The 21,032-nt window shown below is 42.2% G+C and overlaps 2 protein-coding genes across 6 annotated transcripts in view; one reads left to right on the top strand and one right to left on the bottom strand.

Annotated features, from left to right (window-relative positions):
• ppig (peptidylprolyl isomerase G (cyclophilin G)) overlaps nt 1–9,880 on the bottom strand; it is a 44,342-nt gene extending 34,462 nt beyond the window's left edge. For both annotated transcript variants that reach the window (XM_055637991.1, XM_055637992.1), the window contains exon 1: nt 9,701–9,880. The gene's annotated coding sequence lies outside the window, so the exon portion shown is untranslated. The remainder of the gene's footprint in view (nt 1–9,700) is intronic.
• Nucleotides 9,881–10,000: 120 nt separating this feature from the next.
• The window catches only part of fastkd1 (FAST kinase domains 1), a 35,092-nt gene continuing 24,060 nt past the window's right edge, over nt 10,001–21,032 (top strand). For 2 of the 4 annotated variants that reach the window (XM_055637995.1, XM_055637993.1), the window contains exons 1-4: nt 10,001–10,129; nt 15,501–15,991; nt 16,977–17,045; nt 20,740–20,865. In XM_055637995.1, the coding sequence (XP_055493970.1) occupies nt 15,642–15,991; nt 16,977–17,045; nt 20,740–20,865 (545 nt within the window). In that variant the 5' untranslated portion in view covers nt 10,001–10,129; nt 15,501–15,641. Of the gene's footprint in view, nt 10,130–14,577; nt 14,734–15,500; nt 15,992–16,976; nt 17,046–20,739; nt 20,866–21,032 lie in introns of those variants that run through there. The other 2 variants (XM_055637994.1, XM_055637996.1) reach the window with 2 other exon arrangements.

Below are 21,032 nucleotides of genomic sequence, written 5' to 3'. Positions count from 1 at the left end.
CTAACTGTACCGATTACAGAATCATAATTACTTGGATGATTGTAAACATACAGAAATAATGGATTGCAAAAGATTAAAAATCACATTTCTTATACTTCTGTGGTCTCTTGAGCACTGCCCACTCAGACCCATGAAATCTCAAATAAGCCCAAATCAGAAATAGTCGAAAGGTTTTTTTTTTAAAATTGTGATTTATTACCAAATTTCTAACTTCTATGAAATGAACCAGCAACTTGTTCCACAATTCATCAGTCTCTAACATTTAGCCTAGTTCTGCTCCTGTAAACTTTCAAATTGTCACCTCAGCTCTAGCTATTTAACTGAAATAATTAATCCTAAAAAACATAAGGAATTTTGACCAAGATGAATAAAATAGCTTACGGTTTGTTTTTCTAAAGTAAATAGTTAACTCTGTTGATTCAAAGAACGGCTATGATATTTTAAAGTAGGAATTAATATTTTTGCCCTTGTGTATAATTTTTTCTTGTTCCCTCTCCCGTTGGATAGAAGGTACAAAATCTTGTAAGGACGCGCCACCAGATGCAAAACTATGAAATAACTTTGGATTCTTGAATAGTCATCTCATAACCCAAGGATGTGCTCCTGATCTCTCAATCTACCTCATTATGACCATTGCAATTTTTTAATCTGCACTCTCTTTATATCTGGAACACATGTAATCTGCACTGATTCCTTCTTTTTGCATTACCTGTTGTTTTCACATTTGGTTTGATTGTACTGATGTAGGATATGATTTGACTGGAATACATGCAAAACAACATTTTTTTCACTGCATCCTGGTACCCATGACCCAATAAACACTAATTTGCAAGAAAACCAAAAGTCAGCACAGTATTTCAACTTTTTTTTTAAAAGAGGAAATTCAAGGGATAATGGATAGTCCTTAAAACCAAGGTTGAGCTGAATGAGTCGTGGATTTATTGCTCAAGCTATCTTTTAATCTCCTCCCGTTTCTCTATCTTACTTAACTGAGTTCTAACAACGATTTGATACAAATCAAAATTATATACTTTGTCCTGTGTATATCATCTGGGACACTATTTACTGCATCTATAGTTCAACAGTATTGGTTATTAACATTTAGAAAAGGTTGGACTGGTGAGCTTTATCTTTCCATCACTGGCTTCAGTTCTGGTCTTTGCAAGGTAAGCAGGATGCACACTGACAATGCCAGGCTTTATCAAACTATCACTCCTTTTGACATCTGTGAATGCACTGTTGTTGGATTCATGAGGTATGCCAAGGAACATAAATGATGGAGAGGCGACAATCTCCAACAACAGAATCAAGAAATATATCATCTTGGACATTGTGAGGTGCATATTTGTTGGTCCGGAAAGTTTATTTTTCCTAACATTCTAACGGTAACATTTTTACATATTCACGTAGAGATTTCCCCCCTGCAGTCCAAAATCGCCTTATCTCAAATATTCATGGTTTATTTCTCAAGTTATCAATGAAAATGTAAAAAAATCTGAAAAAACGCTGGGGGAAAAAACGACTGTCTTCTTGCTCGCGCTGCGAGTGACGTCACCTCCCCCCCACCACTCCCCCCCCCCCCCATACTCGGGCCCTGCCTGGAGCCGGCAGCGAGGGAGTATTGCGTTCAGGAAACAGCCCTTCCCTTTGACAACGCGCCCCACCCCTCAAACTCTACCCCCTCCCTCTCTGCACTCCCCACTCCCTCTCTGCCCCCCACACCTCTCGTGGGGGCTACGGGTAGGGGACGGGTGTGTTGGGGGAGCACACCCAACAGGTCTGCACTTGGTCTAGTAACTATTAAAAGTCTGATCTTGTGTGTGTGTGTGTGTGTGTGTGTGTGTGTGTGCGCGGGCGTGCGTGCGTGCACAGGCGTGCGTGCGTGTGTGTGTGCACGGGCGTGCATGAGTGTGTGTGTGTGTGTGTGTGTGTGCGCGCGCGTGTGTTTTTATTTGTTTGTGTGTGATCACATCTTCGCAAAAAATCTACGCGTTAACGGTAAAATGTATACATATTCCGGTAGAGATTTTTCCCATGAAGTCCAAAATCGCCTTATCTGAAAATTTAATGCATTATTTCTCGCGTTATTCAAGAAAATGCTCAAAAATCTGAAAAAACGGTTGTCTTTCGCTGATGACATCACAATGGGTCTGCACGCTGTGTTCCACGTACGGCGAGTGACGTGACCCGGCTGCACAGCCGCCCGCCCCGCTCCCCATCTCTCTTCCCCCCCGCTCTCTCTCTGTCTCTGCCCCTCTCTCTCTCCGTCTCTGCACCCCTCTCTTTGTCTCTGCCCCCTCTCTCTCTGTCCCCCCCTCCCTCGCCCTCTCCAGACGCGCCTGAGTTGGGGGCTATGCATGAGTGGATAGGGCGGGGATGGGGTAAAGGGAGCGAATGAATGAATAATATTAATATAATATCAAGGGTGGTGGTGTGTGTGTGTGCAGGGTGGTAGTGTGTGTGTGTGTGTGTGTGTGTGTGTGTGTGTGTGTGTGTGTGTGTGTGTGTGTGTGTGTGTGTGTGTGTGTGTGTGTGTGTGACGCCGCAGGGCACACACCCCCCCCCCCCCTGCAACCGCGTGTTGAAGGGACGGGACCCAATGGTCTAGTGTCCTATAACATTCCGGCTGTCAATAAAGGACAGATTTTTTGCAATAATGGACCACAGGTGCATGTTACAAGTTCCAATTTCCACCAGAGCAAGTTAGTGTTTTGGAAGGCTACATCTACAAAACAGAATGAATTTACTGCTCAAACTTATTGCACATGCAGGACTCAATCAAAAACATTGCTTTCTACAAAAAAATGCTTATGATTGGAATGTATAATTTCCTTATGCTAATTAATGTTATAATAAAAAATAGTTATGTTTTCATCCATCCAAGATAATCAGAAGCATTATGGAATTTTCTTTTTTACATGTCAATTTCCTTTGAAAATTGGCAACCTACTGTCTACTTTTTGAATTTCACAAACAATTCTATTCGTAGTTACACCCATCTGTTCCATTGCTGTTTCATAACATTTTTAATTTGTGCTAGAGTCAAACAAGGCAAAACATGATGCACACATATATACATACAAGCAATTATTTTCCCCACATGTCATTTAATATTCCAAAATGGAGACGTTACAAAATGTAAGAGAATATGAAGCAATTTTAAGGCGTAAAGAAAAAGGCACTTTATATCAATATGGTGTCTGTACATTCTCAACAAATTACACTGAGAACTAGAATGATAACTAGGTGTAAGTTGCTAAAGTTATGCCAGGACAAATTGTGCTTGATAGTCTGAGTGCCACTTTAAAATTACAGATTTGTGTATAAGATCATGAGAGGAATAGGTCGAGTCGCTGCACAGAATCTCTTGCCTAGAGTAGGGGAATCAAGGACCAAAGGATATAGGTTTAAGGTGAAGGTGAAAAAATGTAATAGGAATCTGAGGGGTAACCTTTTCACACAAATGGTGGTGGGTGTATGGAATGAGTTGCCGGGGAGGCAGTTGAGGCAGGGACTATCGCAATGGTTAAGAAACAGTTAGACCGTTACATGGATAGGACAGATTTGGAGGGATATTGGCCAAACACAGGAAGGTGGGACTAGTGTAGCTGGGACATGTTGGCTGTTGTGTTTAAGTTGGGTTAAATGTTTATTTTCCCTGGTTGCCAACGGACATGCTGAGTTTTAGCAGCACTTTCCATTTTTCTTCATGAGGTCAATCTTGGGCCAGCTCTTATACTTACTTTATACATAATGGTTTATATTTTGTAATGGAAGAAACATTATTTAAATATATCAGTTCGCTCAATTCATGTATTTTGTAAATCACAACAAGGCGTGAGGAAAAGATGCAGGAGGTAAATTGATGGGGTCAACAGGATGGATTTTTGCTTAAAGCAGTTAAGTATAGTTAAGATTAAGAAAATGAAACAAGCATCACAAGTTAAAATTTAAATTGATTTGTGAATTTGAAGACAATTTATTGATCAGGATAGGTAAAGGGGCTGTCCCACTTGGGCGACTTAAGCTGCGAGTTTAGCAGAGTTTGCCTTTGACTCAAACCCGCAGCATGGTCGACACGAGGTCCTAGGAGGACGTACGAGGTGGCTGGAACTTTCCTTCATGCTCGAGGGAGGTTCCCGCCTACTCGCAGCCTCAGCAAGGTCGCAGAAAATTTTCAGCATATTGAAAAAGTTTTCCGCAAGTAAAATTTGGTCGGCATGGGTCTTTTTCACTCGTAGTGCAGTGGAGTGGGGTCGCTATTTACTTCCAGGCAGTCAAGGGCAGCCGGAGGCCATCTCCTTCGCTGACCGGCCATTTTGATTGGCTCATTGGAGTTTCACGATCTAGGAAGACATACCGGTAGGTAAAATGCCAGCTAACTTTATTATACTTCTTAAAAGTGTCTCCACTCCTTCTCCCTCCTAGCGATTCATATACACGGACCGTCATAGGTAGGTGGAGAAAAAATAATCAAAATGGCTGATGGAATATCTAGAAAACAAGGATTATAAATTATACTACAACCATTTAGAGTCCTTCTTTAGACTATTCCTGGAAAACTGTAGGAAGAACTGGGAACCACAGTTTAGAAAAGATATACTGTCCTTGGTGTCTATGCACAATGGATATACTAGAATGATACTTCAACCATCACAATGAGATTACAATTTGTGATTGTGTTCCATACAATTTAAAACCAAGAAATTATTTAACCAAAGGATCCAAGATATTATGGGAGCTGATAGCATGAAGAGATTGAGAGAAATTATTATGTTGGGATGAGGGCCTTGTCTAGTTAAAATGGAATGATGGAATTATATCTACCTAAAATGCACATAACGTAAAACTACTATTATACCAAAAATACTATTATTATGTTAGATCAAAGTTAATTTTAAAGTTAATAATTTCTTCTTAAACAAAAAGATACCAAGGGACATGGACAATGATGGATTAGTCTTCATTTCATTTAATGAAGGAACAGGTAAATAAATGGTGTCCTCCTGTTCTTTTATTTTTGTAATATGATGGGAAAAATATGAAAAACAATTAATTTTACTGTGCACAACATTTACAAGAACCTACAATTATGACTATTTTAACCTTTGGCTCCATTACACTTAAACTGAAATTATTAAGCAGTGAAATGATAATGTCTTCTGAATGATTATGGACGTTATTAGTGTAAATAGCACTGGATACAAAATTAACTTCACTGGTTGCAAAGATACAAATTTAAAACAGAAATATTCAAAATATTATTTAGGAAATGATTGACATGAAAATAAATCTTTAATTTACAGGGATGGTCATTTTGTAAGGGGAATATTAAATAGAATGAGAAACAAGAGAAAGTTATCCAGATATATCATTGACAAAATGGCAGACACACCAGTGTGGACAGATGATTTTTGTCTTACCCTTAGTTGAAATAATATTAGAAGTTTTGGCACTATTGATAATTATGCACCCCAAAAGAATCAGGTGATTAATTAATGTTCACAGGCATCTTTCAAAGGCATCATCTCAATATTTTAACACAGGTTCGCAAATCATACTTAATGATGAAACTTTTAAATCAGCTTCACAAGTCTCATTATACCTTTAATATAATATGTATGCAGATGACATCAACCACATATGATAGATCCTTCTTGGCCCCTCCCTTATCACTAATTCCTACCCATTTAATGTTGCAGGAGCAGAAGCCTGTCCTAATATTGAAAAGATTGAAGACATCGGGTTCCAAAAAACACCGATGAACTGACTCATCCTTCCCTGTCCAATGAGACTAAACACCATTGCATATTTGACTCATAGATGAGTTTCCAACCAAACTATCAAGATCTCTTAATTCTATCCTTATCATTGCCCATCCCAGTCCCTGCCTCACCTCTTATCCATGACCACATCCAGCAAAGCTAATTTATTTTCTTAAGAACACTTATACATGTTCACAAATCACTCCAATCTATATTCATCTCGTACTTTAGCATTGTAAGATTCTCTATGCTTCTTCAATTCTGGTCTCACACACATCCCTGACTTTTATTATTCGATAGATAGGCACAAAAAGCTGGAGAAGAAGGGTCTTGACCCAAAACTTCTCTCCAGCGATGCCGCCTGTCCTGCTTAGTTACTCCAGCTTTTTGTGTCTATCTTTGGGTTAAACCAGCATTTGCAGTTCCTTCTTACACATTTTACTACAGGTATTCCATCTTGGGCATCCATACCTTCATTTGCTTTAAATTCCAAATTCAGGAGTTCCCTTCCAATTCTTTATTGTCTCCCTTATTATTGCAAACACTCCAATAAAGAGCTTCAGTTGAAGTCTTAATATTTATTTTTGCATTAAAATAGAAGTGCTCTCTGTTGAAAAGGGTTATGATCACTCATAAGTTCAGTTCTGGTAAAGGTAATGATCATATACCCAATTTATATTGAAAGTACAGGCACTACATTTCAGAATTAATTCAAAGAATTTCTAACATCGTTTGGACTTCAAGGAATTCAAATAAAATGCAGCCATGACATTTATTAATGGACATCTCAATATTTTACCTCAAGCCTAAATTTGAACAATTTTCTGGTTAGATGTAACTACAAAAGGAAATATGAATTTAAATAAAACCAGGTACATAATCTGGTGGTTATCACCACTGCTTTGCACGCTATAGTCGATATTCAGGAAGGATAGACATAAAGGAAGAGGAGGTGGGGTGACATTGTTGGTTAAAGAGGAGATTGATGCAATAGCAAGGAGAGACATTAGCTTGGATGCTGTAGAATTGGTATGGGTAGAACTACGAAATAGCCAAGGGTAGAAAACATTTGTTGGAGTTATACATAGACCACCAAACAGCATTAAGGAGGTTGGGGATAGCATCAAGCAGGAAATTAGGGTTGCGTGTAGCAACGGTCCAGCAGTTACCATGGGTGACTTTAATCTACATATAAATTGGGCCAACCAAATTGGTAGCAGCGCTGAGCAGGAGGATTTACTGGAATGTATACAGGATGGTTTTTTAAACCAATATGTAGAAGAACCGACTAGAGGACATGCTATCTTAGACTGAGTATTGTGTAATGAGGATGGATTGATCAGCCATGATCACATTGAATGGCGGTGCTGGCTCGAACGGCCGAATGGCCTACTCCTGCACCTATTGATTAGTTAGCGATCTTGTTGCGCAAAGCCCCTTGGGCAACAGTGAACATAATATGGTGGAATTCTGCATTAGGATGGAAAGTGACACGGTTAATTCAGAGACTAGTCATGAACTTAAAGAAAGGAGACTTTGAAGATATGGAACAAGAAATGGCTAGGATAGACGGGCAAATTATACTTAAAGGATTGACAGTGGAGATGCAATGGCAAAGATTTAAAGACCGCATGGATGAACTCCAAAAATTGTTCATCCCTCTCTAGCGAATAATAAAACGGGGAAGACGGCTCAACCGTGGCTAACAAGGGAAATCAAGGATAGTGTTAAATCCAAGGAATAGGCATATAAATTGGTCAGAGGTAGCAGCAAACCTGAGGACTGGGAGAAATTTAGAACTCAACAGAGGAGGACTACGGGGTTGATTTAGAAGGGGGGGGGGGACAAGAAGGAAAGCTTGCAGGGAATATAAAAACTGACTAAAAGCTTCTTTAGATATGTAAAAAGGAAAAGATTAGTGAAGACAAATGTAGGTCCCTTACAATCAGAGACAGGTACATTATAATGGGAAACAAGGAAATGGCAGAACAGTTAAAAGAGTACTTTGGTTCTGACATCACTAAGGAAGACACAAACAATTTCCCAGAAATATTGCTGGACCGAGGATCTTGTGGGATGGAGGATCTGAATGGAATCCACATTAGTCAGGAAATGGTGTTAGGTAAACTGTTGGGACTGAAGGCAGATAAATCCCCAGGGCCTGATGATCTGCAACCCAGAGTACTCAAGGAGGTGGCCCTAGAAATCGTGGATGCATTCATTGGTGATCATTTTCCAATGTTCTCTCGACTCTGGATCAGTTCCTGTGGACTGGAGGGTAGCCAATGTAACCCCACTTTTTAAGAAAGGAGGGAGAGAGAAAACTGGGGATTATAGACCAGTTAGCCTTACATCGGTAGTGGGGAAGATGCTTGAGTCGATTGTTAACGATGTTATAGCAGCGCATTTGGAAAGCAGTGACAGGATCGGTCAAAGTCAGCATAGATTTATGAAGGGGAAATCATGCTTGACTAATCTTCTGGAATTTTTTGAGGATGTAACAAGTAGATGTAGCCAGTGGATGTGGTGTATCTGGACTTTCAAAAAGCCTTCGACAAGGTCCCACACAACAGATTAGTGTGCAAAATTAGAGCACATGGTATTGAGGTAGGGTATTGACATAGATAAAAAACTGGTTGGCAGACAGGAAGCAAAGAGTAGGAATTAACGGGTCCTTTTCAGAATGGCAGAGTGGGGTGCCGCAAGACACTGTGCTGGGACCTGTTATTTACAATATATATATTAACGATTTAGGCTAGGGAATTAAATATGACATCTCCAAGTTTGCGGATGACACAAAGCTGGGTGGCAGTGCGAGCTGCAATGAGGATGCAGGGCGACTTGGATAGGTTGGATGAATGGGCAGATGCAGTATAATGTGGATAAATGTGAGGTTATCCACTTTGGTGGCAAGAACAGGAAGGCAGATTATTATCAGAATGGTGTCAGATTAGGAAAAGGGGAGGTGAATCGAGACCTGAGTGTGCGTGTACATCAGTCACTGAAAATAAGCATGCAGGTATCAGCAGGCAGTGAAGAAAGCCAATGGCATGTTGGCCTTCATTGCAAGAGGATTTGAGTTTAGGAGCAATCAGGTTCTACTGCAGTTGTACAGGGCCCCGGTGAGACCGCACCTGGAGTATTGTGTGCAATTTTGGTCTCCTAATTTGATGAAGGATTGGGTCAACGGCTTGTATTCACTGGAATTTCGGATGAGAGGGAATCTTATAGAAACATATAAAAAATGTAAAGGATCGGACAGGCTAAATGCAGGAGAAATGTCCCCAATGTTGGGGGGAGTCCAGAACCAGGGGTCACAGTTTATTTAGGACTGAGGTGAGGAAATACTTCTTCACCCAGGAAGTTGTGAATCTGTGGAACTCTCTGCCACAGAAGGCAGTGGAGGCAAATTCACTGGATGTTTTCAAGAGATAGTTAGATTTAGCTCTTAGGGCTAAAGAAATCAATGGATATGATGGGGATGGGGGGAAGCAGGAACGGGGTACTGATTTTAGATGATCAGCCATGATCATATCGAATGGCGGTGCTGGCTAGCTAGCACCTATTTGTCTACGTTTCCATGTTTCTACCTGCACCGATTGAAAAAAAAACATCCTATGGTCAACTCGTCGTCATTATCTTTTGGGGGCAGTATACATCCAAGCTGGCCCGATTTGCATGGGACTGGAATATTTTGAGGAGACTATTAGATCAGTTCATCACCCGAAGTTTGGAAACGAAACGAAATCAAACATGCTCACAGAGACAAGATGTTTATTTACAATCTGCAAGTTGTTTACGCCATCGCCACCTGGTAAATAATAGATATTTTCCCCTTGAATGTTAAAAGATTATTTTGAGCAAATGCAGACAGCAAAGAAAACACCAGTCAAGACCCGAGGTTTCAGGCGTCTTGAAATCGGCAAAACACTCACATTTCGCCCAATTAACGTCCGCCCCACGGTTCGGTAAAGCAGAGGGACCCTATGGGCCGCGATCCTAAACACCGATCCGGTGGTTTAACCTGCTTAGGTCCCGCACTCGGCCTCAATTTGTACCAACGTTGTCCTAATTCAGCAAGCACCGTCCTGCGACAACCACACTTGATTCATTCCGTCCCGCGCCTGCCTGCCTGCCGCTCTGATTCGCGTAGACACATCGCCCGCCCCTTTCCAAAGCACACTCGGTATTCCGATTGGTCACCCTCGACGTCGGTCAAACGCGTCGTCCATCTCTGTCTCCCCGATGTCAAGTTCGGTTGCGCGGAAGCCGCGGGTCGACGGATCTTGCCCGATGCGCACGCGTCGTGTGGCGTCACCATTGCTACTTGAGACCGCGGATCGTGGCCTAGCTAATTGTGCCAGGTAAAACCCGCATCTTTTATTATTGTGGGGGCAGAGGGAAATTGAAAATTGAGAGTTAGATGCGGGGTGTGGGATAAAGGAGCAACCCGGCGGGTTCCGACCAACAGGCCGCCACATTCCGTTGATGCGGCTCCTTGTCGAGCTCTCAAGATGGCGCTGTCGGCTGATGGCGACGGCGGGGTGATGGCGCGGCATCCCTCCCTCCCCCCCGCCTGCTGGCGACAGCGGCGCAAGGCAGCCGCCATTTGTTCACCACACTCCGGGCACGGGAGGCTGTGTGTGTGGCGAAGGAGGCGATAGGGTACCGGGAGGCCAGGGGTTTTCTGGTGTGGGGGGTGGGTAGTGGAGCTAGGGTAGGGGTTTACCTGATGGGGTGTAACGGGTCGGTGGTGTGAAGGTGAGTGCAGTGAAGTGGGTAGAGAGAGAGGTGGAATGGATGGGGGGCAGTTGGATGTACATGGGGTAGGGGGTGTAGTGGGGTCAGTGGAATGAGTGGAACGTAGTGGGATGCAAAGATCCTATAGCAGAGCAAGATAGGCTACTCCTGCTAAATGCAATGGGCTGACGTGTAGTACGCTATGGAGGGGATCCTGGGCATTTTTCCCCGCCCATTTTAGCAACCTGAGCCTACCCGACCCGACTGGCAGTGTAATCAATGTTGCGGGGCAACAGTTTGTGTGGGTTAGATTCATAAATCTGTCAGTTCAAACTTCTTGTCAAGAATAAAATTTGACTCTGGTAATTGTCTTTTTTAATGTTTTTTAAATCATTTCTTTTTAAATGGCTCACAAGTAGTGTTTGAGTTGATTTTGTAGTAACCGGAACCGACCCGACTCGCAGGGTAATTGACATTGCGGGGGAACTTTTTGTGTGTGAGATAGGGTTAGATTCGTAATTCTGTTAGTTCATAATTCTGTTAATTCTTGTTAAATAATAAAATGTTTATAAACACACATACATTAAATTATATAAATGTATATAATCATATAACACACACAATTATATTTCTTCTAATCCAATAATGAACTTTATTTCAGACTAGACAAGGGACATTAAATAAGAAACATTGTAAATAAGAAACATTGTAAACCTCCCCGCAACTTCACACACACTAGGCAACTTCCCCCCCATTAGGCCTTACCCCCCCGGCACTCCCTCGCCTGCCCCCACACTACAATGTCCCCCCCTACCCCGGCTGCCCCACACTCCCTCTCCCGCTGCCCCGGGCCCCACACTCCCTCTCCCGCTGCCCCGGGACCCCACACTCCCTCTCCCGCTGCCCCGGACCCCGGACCCCACACTCCCTCTCCCGCTGCCCCGGGCCCCACACTCCCTCTCCCCGCACTCCCTCTCCCCGCTGCGGATCCAATCTTTGGCCGGAAGCGAGATGGCTGAGCAAGATGGCAGGGGCTGGTTGCTAAAATGAGTCATAAAATCACCCATGAATCCGCCCATGAGCGTACTACACCGTTGCGTGAGAGTAACCCATCTTGCTTCGCTATAGGATCTTTGGTGGGATGGGTGGAGTGGATATGGGAAGGGGTGGAGCGGGGTGAAGAACCACAAAGTAACGTGCTTCCACTGCTGGACAGAGCATGTTGGAAATGCCTCGCACAAGGGAAGAGATATCGCCTCTGGAGGCCATAGGGGGGTTGAACGTAAGGTCACCGGGTCAAAGGGCTTGACGCACGGAGCCGCTCAATCCGGTCAATGGGCAGTCACGGTGGCACAGCGATAGAGTTGCTGCCTTACAGCAAAATGCAGCGCCAGAGACCCGGGTTCGACCCCGACTACGGGTGCTGTTTGTATGGAGTTTGTATGTGCTACCCGTGATCTGATTCGGTTTTCTCCGAGATCTTCGGTTTCCTCCCACACTCCAAAGAAGTACAGGTTTGTAGGTTGATTGGCTTGATAAAAATGTTAAATTGTCCAAGTTGGCGATATGTAGGGTACTGCCCTGCCGACTACAAAATTCAGAAGGTTCAATCCATCTGGAGGACATCACAGCTTCTGGTATATGTTGTATATATATATGTTAATACACGAAACGCGTACTTTCCTACCAGTTAAAAACCGCCAAAATGGTGAATTTTTGCGCTGTAAATAATTGTGGAAGTCGGGGTAACCGTGAGAGCCATCTATCCTACTTCAATTTCTAAAAGTGAAGCGAAATGAAGGTAAAGCGAAGCAAGAGCTGAAGGGACAGCTAAAGTGCTTGTAGAACGGCCATGCAGTTATCAAGATTGAAAATATTGGGAATTATCGCGTTTGCTCACTGCATTTCATCAACAGTAAGGCATTGTTTGTGTTTTTTCTTGATTCCTTTGGTAGCTAAAAAGTTTCAGAAGTGATAAATCTGGCTGTAAAATTTTAAAATCGCCCATGGTTCTGAAGTGGGTTTTTACATGCAAAAAGAAATTGCTTCTGAAGCTAAATTTATCATTAAAAAAATCTCCAGACTTACGAGTGGTGTGTGGAAAAGTAAGTTTTCTATCATTATGCTATTGAGATGTATATTTTGGCAAATAATAAAATGTCCTGACAGCTTAAACACCCACTCCCTTTCAATAGGATATTGTCAATTTGCTGAGGTTGATTATGTCCAATTAACAGCTAACAATTATGCCATTGGCTTGCATCTGAGTAAAATGTAATTCAAAACCCACGTATGGTTTGCAATTTTTTTTTTTAAAGATAAATTTTGCTTCAGAGGCGTTTTCTTTTCGTATGTAAGTAAATAAGTAGGTAAGTTTATTGACCAAGTATTCACATACAAGGAATTTGCCTTGGTACTCCGCCCACAAGTAACAACATGACATTCAGTGACAGTTACGAATGACTCAGAATACACTAAACATTAATAATAATAAAACATTAATGATAAAATACCATTGATCAAGCTTGTGAACCAACAAAATACCAGATGAAAGGGAGGCTACAGATTTTTGGCTGTTGAATAGAGCAACTACTCGTGGATAAAAACTGTTTTTATGTCTGGCTGTGGCAGCTTTCACAATCCGGAGTCGCCTTCCAGAGGGAAGTGATTCAAAGAGATTGTGGCCAGGGTGAGAAGGGTCAGAGATGATCTTGCCCGCTCGCTTCCTGGCAGCCAATAATCTTCTCTGCTGATCGGACGATTCGCTGCAGCCTCCAGGTGTCGTGCTTGGTGGCTGAGCCAAACCAGACGATGATGGAGAAGGTGAGAACAGACTCTATGATGGCCGTGTAGAATTGGGCCATCATTGCCTGGGGCAGATTGTGCTTCCTCAGCTGCCACAGGGTGTACATCCTCTGTTGTGCCTCTTCTCCACTAGTTCATCGAAACTCTGTGACGAACACTGACTCCATCTCCCCCACCCACCCCCCAGCAGGTAGGCGGGTGGGCAGGGCAGGGACGGGCCGAGCGGTGCCAGCGGACGGCAGGGCTGGGACGGGCCGAGCGGCAGCAGTAGTTGGTCGGACAGGACGGGGACGAGCCGAGCCACAGCTGAGCCGGAGTGAGCAGAGAGAGGGAGGGAGAGAGTCGGGTTGCAGGGTGGCCGAGCAATATGCATGGAGTTTGAGTAACACACACGCGAACGATACAAACTGGTCCAATCGCCAAATCAACGGGATCTAAACCACAGCTAACAATGAATGACCTGTGGAGGTAGGAACTGCAGATGCTGCTTTTTATGGAGGGAGTGACTGAGTTTAGAGGGAAGGAGAGGTGAGGGAGGGATTGGGGGAGGGGAAGAGGAGTGGGGGAGGTAGAGCATGGGGAATAGAGGGAGAGGAGGGCAGTGAGAGAGGTCAGGAGGGATAGGAGGAGGTGAGGAGTGGGGGATAGAGGGATAGGACGGGGGTAGGGACGGGAGAGGAGTATTGGAGGGAGGGAGGGAGGAAGTGACTGAGGGTAGGGGAAAGGAGGGAGGGATGGGTGCGGGAGGGATTGTGGGAGGAGATGGGAAAGAAGACGCAGGGTATCTGCCATCTTTACCTGGCCGATGTGTGCCCTCAGACCCACTCGTGTTGTTGCCTCTTTATTGCTTCCTTCATCCGGGTGCATATAGGGATGGGCTGTAAATGGTGGCATAATGGCTCGAAGGGCCGAATGGCCTACTCCTGCACCTAATTTCTATGTTTCTATAATCATATCCAAATTCCATGAAGGAATAAATAAATAAACTTGTGCGATCTCTATGTTACTTCTATTGTGGCCACTAAAAATCCTTCCGTGAATGACTTCTGTTCTTGCCTTATTTTTAAACACTTTCCATAAAATGTCTTTTTGTGAAACTATTACCTTACGTATCTTGTCTGTAGCTTGATTTTCCTGTGTCTTACAAATAATGTTGTCTGGTTTTCTTGTCATCTGGCAGGAATTTCATTCCTTTTCAATCCAACTTTTATTTCATATTGGATGCCATTCAAAATATTTACTTAAGAGCCTATCCCACGATTTTTTCGCCGACTGCCGGCAACATGTCATGACATGTATGGTCGTGAGTAGTCGCCCAAAGAGTCGTATCTTTTTCTAGTCACCGCTGGATTTTTAACATGTTGAAATTTTCAGCGACCTGCTGCGACTATGATGGGTACCGGCAAGTCGCCGAAAAAATCGTGTAAGTGGGACAGGCTCTTTACGCTCAGTGTTTCAATATCTATACCCATTCCAAATATTGAACCAAACGTAACTCTCACTTGTCGCTTTCCATGATTTTCTGTGTCATATAACAAACTATTCTATAGCAACTGCAAATCCAGATTATTTGATTTTTGAATTTGTAAAAAAAAACCTTCCTAATTTCACTTGCTCGTCCATTCTCCTTGTTCAATAATTTGATATCTGCATTACATTTGGTCTGCACCTCTAATGATATTTTTAATGAGGACCTTGCTTTAAAGGACTAATTTGTTAAATCATTATGGACAGGGATACAGCACTATTTTTGTCCACTTAGGAAGCTGACAATATCATTTTTGAACTTCTATCTTTGTCTTTTGCCTATGTTTCTATATTTCTAATTGCTACAAAAGCACTTTGTTTTTCTGACTATATTATATGGATAACCACACTGACCAAGATGTTGGCCTGAGCTAGTCCCATTTGCCCGAGTTTGGCTCGTGTCCCTCTGAACCTTTTCTATGTTAATATCTATCCAAATGTCTTTTAAACTTTGTAATTGTACCTGCCTCTGTAAGCTTCCTCTTGCAATTGTTCCACATACTCATCGTCCTGTGGTCTTACACTAATAACAAATCTAACACTAAAATGATTGTAATTTTTCGACAGCGTCAACTACGATATTTGGCCCATTACTTAAAATTAAATAATTCAGAAATGTACAAAAATGTTATTGTCACTTAACTGTATTTCTTTGTTTTGCAGATAATGCACATATCCTATACGGTCCATGAAAGGTGTACTTTATTGGAGTATGGAGAAATGCATTTTTATTACATCAAAGAAACTTTTTGATAGCTAGTTTTGAAAATTTAAAGAATTATGTACTTTTAAGAGTACAAAATCATGCTTCCATTAAAAATGCTTCGGTTCAGGCACATTTACTACCTCTCAATGAGATTTTACCACCCAGGGGTTAAGGGGAGTGATTTTTTGTGGTATCAACTAGACAACTGTTCAAATGAGGACCAAGTACTTGATCTGGTTGGGAAAAACAAAGCCAAACTTGCAGTGATGCATGTGGGCCATGCAATAGAACTCCTCTGGCAATTTCAAAAGGAAAAGCCACAGATACTGAGGAGTATAGACTACATCAGAAATCACTCACAGTTCATGGTTCTTCGTGTGTTAGCAGAAAACAAGATTGACCAGATGGATGATGAAACACTGGTGGATATGTTGTACAATGCACTGAGGTAACTATAGTCACTGAAGAATTTTAAATTTTGGAAAAAGAATAAAAAAATACCTAGAGCAATCAAATTTACGTATATAGTTCGTATTGCAATTTTTTAGAGCTTTGGTGAGACCTCCTCTGGAGTATTGTGTTCAGGTTTTGTCTCCTGCCTAAGAAAGGATGTACTTGACATTAGTTGAAGTGCAGTAAAGATTCACTGGTCTCAAATGCTCAGCAGATGTAATGACATTTGTGGAAAGAGAATTAACATATATTTTGATGATCTTTCATCAGAAGCAGAAAAAGTTAGAAAATTAGCATTCTTAAATAACAGAGAAGAAAGAGGTGGAGAAGACAAACCGATCTTATAACATCCTATGACAGGATGATTACCAAGAAGGGTTCAATTACTCAAATGTTGATGCTGATGGTTGAGAGAGGGTATTGACGATTTGTTTAATATAGCTGATCTAGCTGGATGAGGTACAAATAAATTGAAATTAATAAGAATGAAGGAGGGAAGGAAAAAACAAAGTTAAAACAAAGCTAGAGAACATGGTAGTTGCAGCCTGTCCAAAATGAAATATATTTTTTAGATCTTCAACAGACCAAGCAGCATCTGTTGACTGAGGGGAAAACTGGCCTGTTTAGACATCAAATAGTTATCTGAAGTTGTTGAATCCAGTGTTGATTCCTCTGTGCTACAACAGGGTACCTGAGGTGCTGATTCTTAAACTCATGATGGAGGTGTCTGAGGAGGAACAATGGAATGCTAACCAAAACCTCGAAGCAAATTGTAAAAAACAAAACTTTAGGACTTACCTGTGAGAATGTCAATCACACAGTCATCGTCAATCACACATTTTCCCTACTTTCAAACAATTAAGGTGTGATTTGAAAAATTAGAGACAGTCCAAATAAACAGAAAGTTGTGTCTGATTATGTTAAATCAATACGTCTACAAGATAATGGTTCTCATCAATATACTTGTGCATTTATTAAAGGTTGAATGTTGAACCACATGATTCCCTAGTCCAACAACTTGTGATGGAGGCTTGGGGAAGAATTGAAAGGTAAATGCGTAAAGTTTTATTCTATTGATTATGCTTTTAGTAATTTTTTAACTTTTGTTTAAATTTAGTACTTTATTGACTTGTAGTTAAATGTTTGGTCATAGTAATTCCAGTTGAAAACATTATAGCATTTATATACAAAAACATAACTGAAATTCAGTGTATTATTAGTTGTTCAAAAATCCATGCATATAATAAAGTGCTAACATTAAAATATTAACATTTAAGCATCTGGTTTTAAAATATGTGACCCTAATGTTAAGTACTTGGCAGTTTCTTCATGTTCAAAACATTGTTTCATTTGAGGTAATAGTCGCTACATTAGGCACACTAAATAGCCTACACCACTTAGGCGATTTGGCAACAGACAAAAAATAGGTTGTCGCCACATGGTCGCGGGGTGATGCCTGTATTGTCGTGAACGGTCTCCTCAAGTGTCGTTACTTATTTCTTGTCGCCGCTGGACTTTGAAATGTTCAAAACCTTTCGATGACAGTGGGCTTGACGTTGCCTATCTTCTCCTGTCGTAGGTGCTGTTGTATGTAGTCTCCGGGTGACGTTTGTTGTCACCGGGTCATGACCTTGGTGAATTCCATTGGCGCCAACCTACGTTATCCTATGTCACCCGGCGACAGTTCCGGCATCAAGAGAAGTATTCAGTTGTCTTCATTTGCCGCCGACAGGGTCGGTAGCTTGTCGTAGCTTGTTGCTAGTGGAGGTAGATTGACTTCCAGTGTCGTAGGTTGTCGTCTGTGTGATCGAAGGTTGTTGTAGGTGGACGTCCCAAGTCACGAGGAATTGTGTCGCCAGTTGACGTAGCTTGTCGTAGCTTGACGTCGACTAGGTGGTAGCTTGTCATGGACATTGTCGTGGGGTGGGTGCAAAAAGCCGTTTTTTCCGGCGACATACCGCAACATTGACTGGTGCCACAGTTGCCTAAAAAATCGCCTAAGTGGGACAGGCCCTTAAGCGTGCGCCTTATTTAGTAACTACTAGACCAAGTGCAGACCCTGTCCACCACTCACCCATTTCCCCAACGAAAGCAGTCCCCCCAACGCAATATTGGACCGCTCACGCATAGCCCCCAACTGCGCAGGCACGGCTCATTTCTCCTCATCCCCCACCACTCTCTCCTCCTCCTCTTCACCCTATCAATTCCTAGAGAGGGAGGGGAGTAGAGATGGGGCATGCAGATCAACCCTTCCAAATGTGAAACCATGCGTGTCACCAGAAAGAGGAATCCAGGCGAAACGTCTTACAATATACTTGGTGCCACCCTTGAAGAATCCAAACAAACCAAGTATCTTGGAATCAAATTGCAGAATGATCTGCGTTGGAATGGTCAGACTCATCATGCAACGGTGAAAGCAACAGGTGACCTAAACTTTCTGAGGCGCAACTTTCATCATTGTTCAACTTCTGTCAAGGAGAAGCTATACTTCACCCTCGTTAGACCTCATTTGGACTACGCAGTTGCAGCATGGGACCCATACACAAATAAAAACATTTCTTCCATCGAACGTGTCCAAAGACAAGCAGCTCGATTTGTTACTAACACCTATGAGAGAGAAGCGAGTGTCACCAAACTTCGGAATTCTCTGGGGTGGAACCCTCTCCAAGACAGACGTGAAGCTCACCGTTTGACCTGTTTTTACAAAATGTTAAATGGTCAGCTCGACATAGACTACAAGACCTACACCAAACCCAAACCAATTAGGAGCAGACGAGGGCATTCGATCCAATTTGTGATCCCAGCTACAAAGACAGATGTGTACAGCAATTCGTTCTTCCCCCGCACAATTAAAGCATGGAATAATCTCCACCCAACTAGTTACCCAACCAAATGCAACTAAATTTAAAGTAGCTCTTTCTTCCCAATAACCCTTATTGGCTTAAGCCCTCCCTTCACCACCTCCAGTTTAAATTCCATTTGGAATATTTTGGAGGACCAAGAACCAAGAGAGAGAGAGGGAGGCGGGGTAGAGAGGGAGGGGGGTTAAGAGGGAGAGGGGGTTCAGAGTGAGGGGATAGAGAGGGGGGTAGGGGTAGGGAGGTAGAGAGTGAGGGGGAGGGGGTAGAGAGGGTGGGGAGGGGAGTAAAGAGTGAGAGTAGAGGGAGGGGGTAGAGATGGAGAGGAGCAGAGAGGGAGGTGGGTAGAGGGAGAGAGACATGGGTGAGTTTTTGGGGCTGTTTTTGAAATGTAAAGGATTAATAACTTCGGAAATATATGTGGGAATGCGACTGGAAGATGTTTATCACCACACCAGGAAAAATGTGAGTAGGATATGTGAAAATGGGAAGGCTGTGGCCCAGCATTTGGAAGAAGATAGGAAAACCAGATTGACACATCGTGGGCACACACACAAAGACTTTTAGTTACATAGAGATATTCTCTATTCTATACAACCAATAAATAATCTAAAATATCTCATTTAGCAAGTAAGAATTTCACTGTTCCAATTCATATCCGGTGCACATGACATACAAAACATTCTGGACAAGACTTCTTGAAAGTGGAAAGAAATTATGAAGAGGTAACTAGTGTTGAAGGCATCAGATGTCGTTAAGAATTAGCGTGACCAAAATTTCAACCCAAATTTGCAATCTAAGAAGCTCTATTACTAGCTATATTCAATACAGAGATCGATAGATGATTGGATATTAAGGGAATCAAGTGAGATCTTGTAGAATGAAGCAGGAGGTCGAATGAATTGAATGGCCACTATTTCCTGTTCATGGGCAAAAAGGTGGCTGATTTGGTATAATGAAAATGTGAACTTTACCACCAACAGAAAACAAAGAAAGGTTTAATGGTGTGAGTATATTAGATGTCGCTGACACAAGAAACTTCCAGATGGTGAAGTCTTGAGCAAAAAACAGAGTGCTGGAGAAACTCTGACCCAAAATGTGTCTGTCCATTCCCTCCTCTGATGCTGCCTGACACACTGAGTCCTTCCAGCTTTTGGTTTTTAGCTCTTAACTGAGAGAGTTCTGGTGCACTTTTTCAAGAAACAAAATATATTCAGGTAATTAATTAAGGAAGGCAATTAGGATACTGACCTTGATTGCAGTAGCAAAAGAGTACATGGGTAAGAAAGTCTTGCTGCTATTGCTCTGGGCTTTCCTGAGACCACGCTTAGGTTTTCTGTATTTTATCGGTCTCCTTATTTATGAAAGCATATACATCCCTCGTAGGAACTGCAGCAAGCGTACAGCAGATTAATTTGGGGGATGGGGCAATTGTTTTATGAGGATAGATTAAACAAAATGACTACATACTCATTGAGGTTTAGAATATGTGCTCGTTTAGAATGATGTAAGACTCCGAGTTGGCTTGATATGGTAAATGCTCTGAGGATGGATCCACTGGTGGTGGAATCAAGAACTACAGGAGCAGAAACTCAGGGTAAACTGTTGACTACTCAGCTTGGGAATGGAGAGAAACGTCTTCCCTCAGAAGATTATGAATCTGTGGAATCTATTACCCCGAGTAGTAGTAATTTAAAATATTCAAGTCTGAGAGAGATGTTGTGCGGGAGAAGTAAATGTTTTGGGGATGAAGTTGCGGGCAGATATCAGACCCTAACAATCTCGCATAAAATTCACAGGAACATGTTGCCTCCTCCAACTACACTAATTGTGCCTTGTATTTTTTTGAAGACCACATTTAATTACGCTGTTTTTCTTATAACAGATTTGGTATGCCTATGTTATCCAAGTTTGCTGTATGTTTGACAGATCAGCATTTATATCATAGTCCACTGATGGGAGAAATTGCCGATATTGTTAGCAGGAAGTTGGAATCTATATATGATGCAAGGTAAATGTTAATAGGCAAGTATGCCATTTGTTCATTCTTATGTTAGCAGGATATATTGTCAATAATCTCACATTGGTTTCAGGTTTTGTCACCTGCACTTGAAAGTAATTCATTGCTTGAAGTGGAAGGGGGATGGGGGGAGGTCACTGGATAAAAGGATGCCCTTT

The sequence above is a fragment of the Leucoraja erinacea genome, chromosome 7, assembly GCF_028641065.1.
Source record: "Leucoraja erinacea ecotype New England chromosome 7, Leri_hhj_1, whole genome shotgun sequence".
Taxonomy (NCBI): domain Eukaryota; kingdom Metazoa; phylum Chordata; class Chondrichthyes; order Rajiformes; family Rajidae; genus Leucoraja; species Leucoraja erinaceus.
Note: the sequence above shows the minus strand (reverse complement) of the source record. Positions and strands in the feature narration are given on the sequence as shown.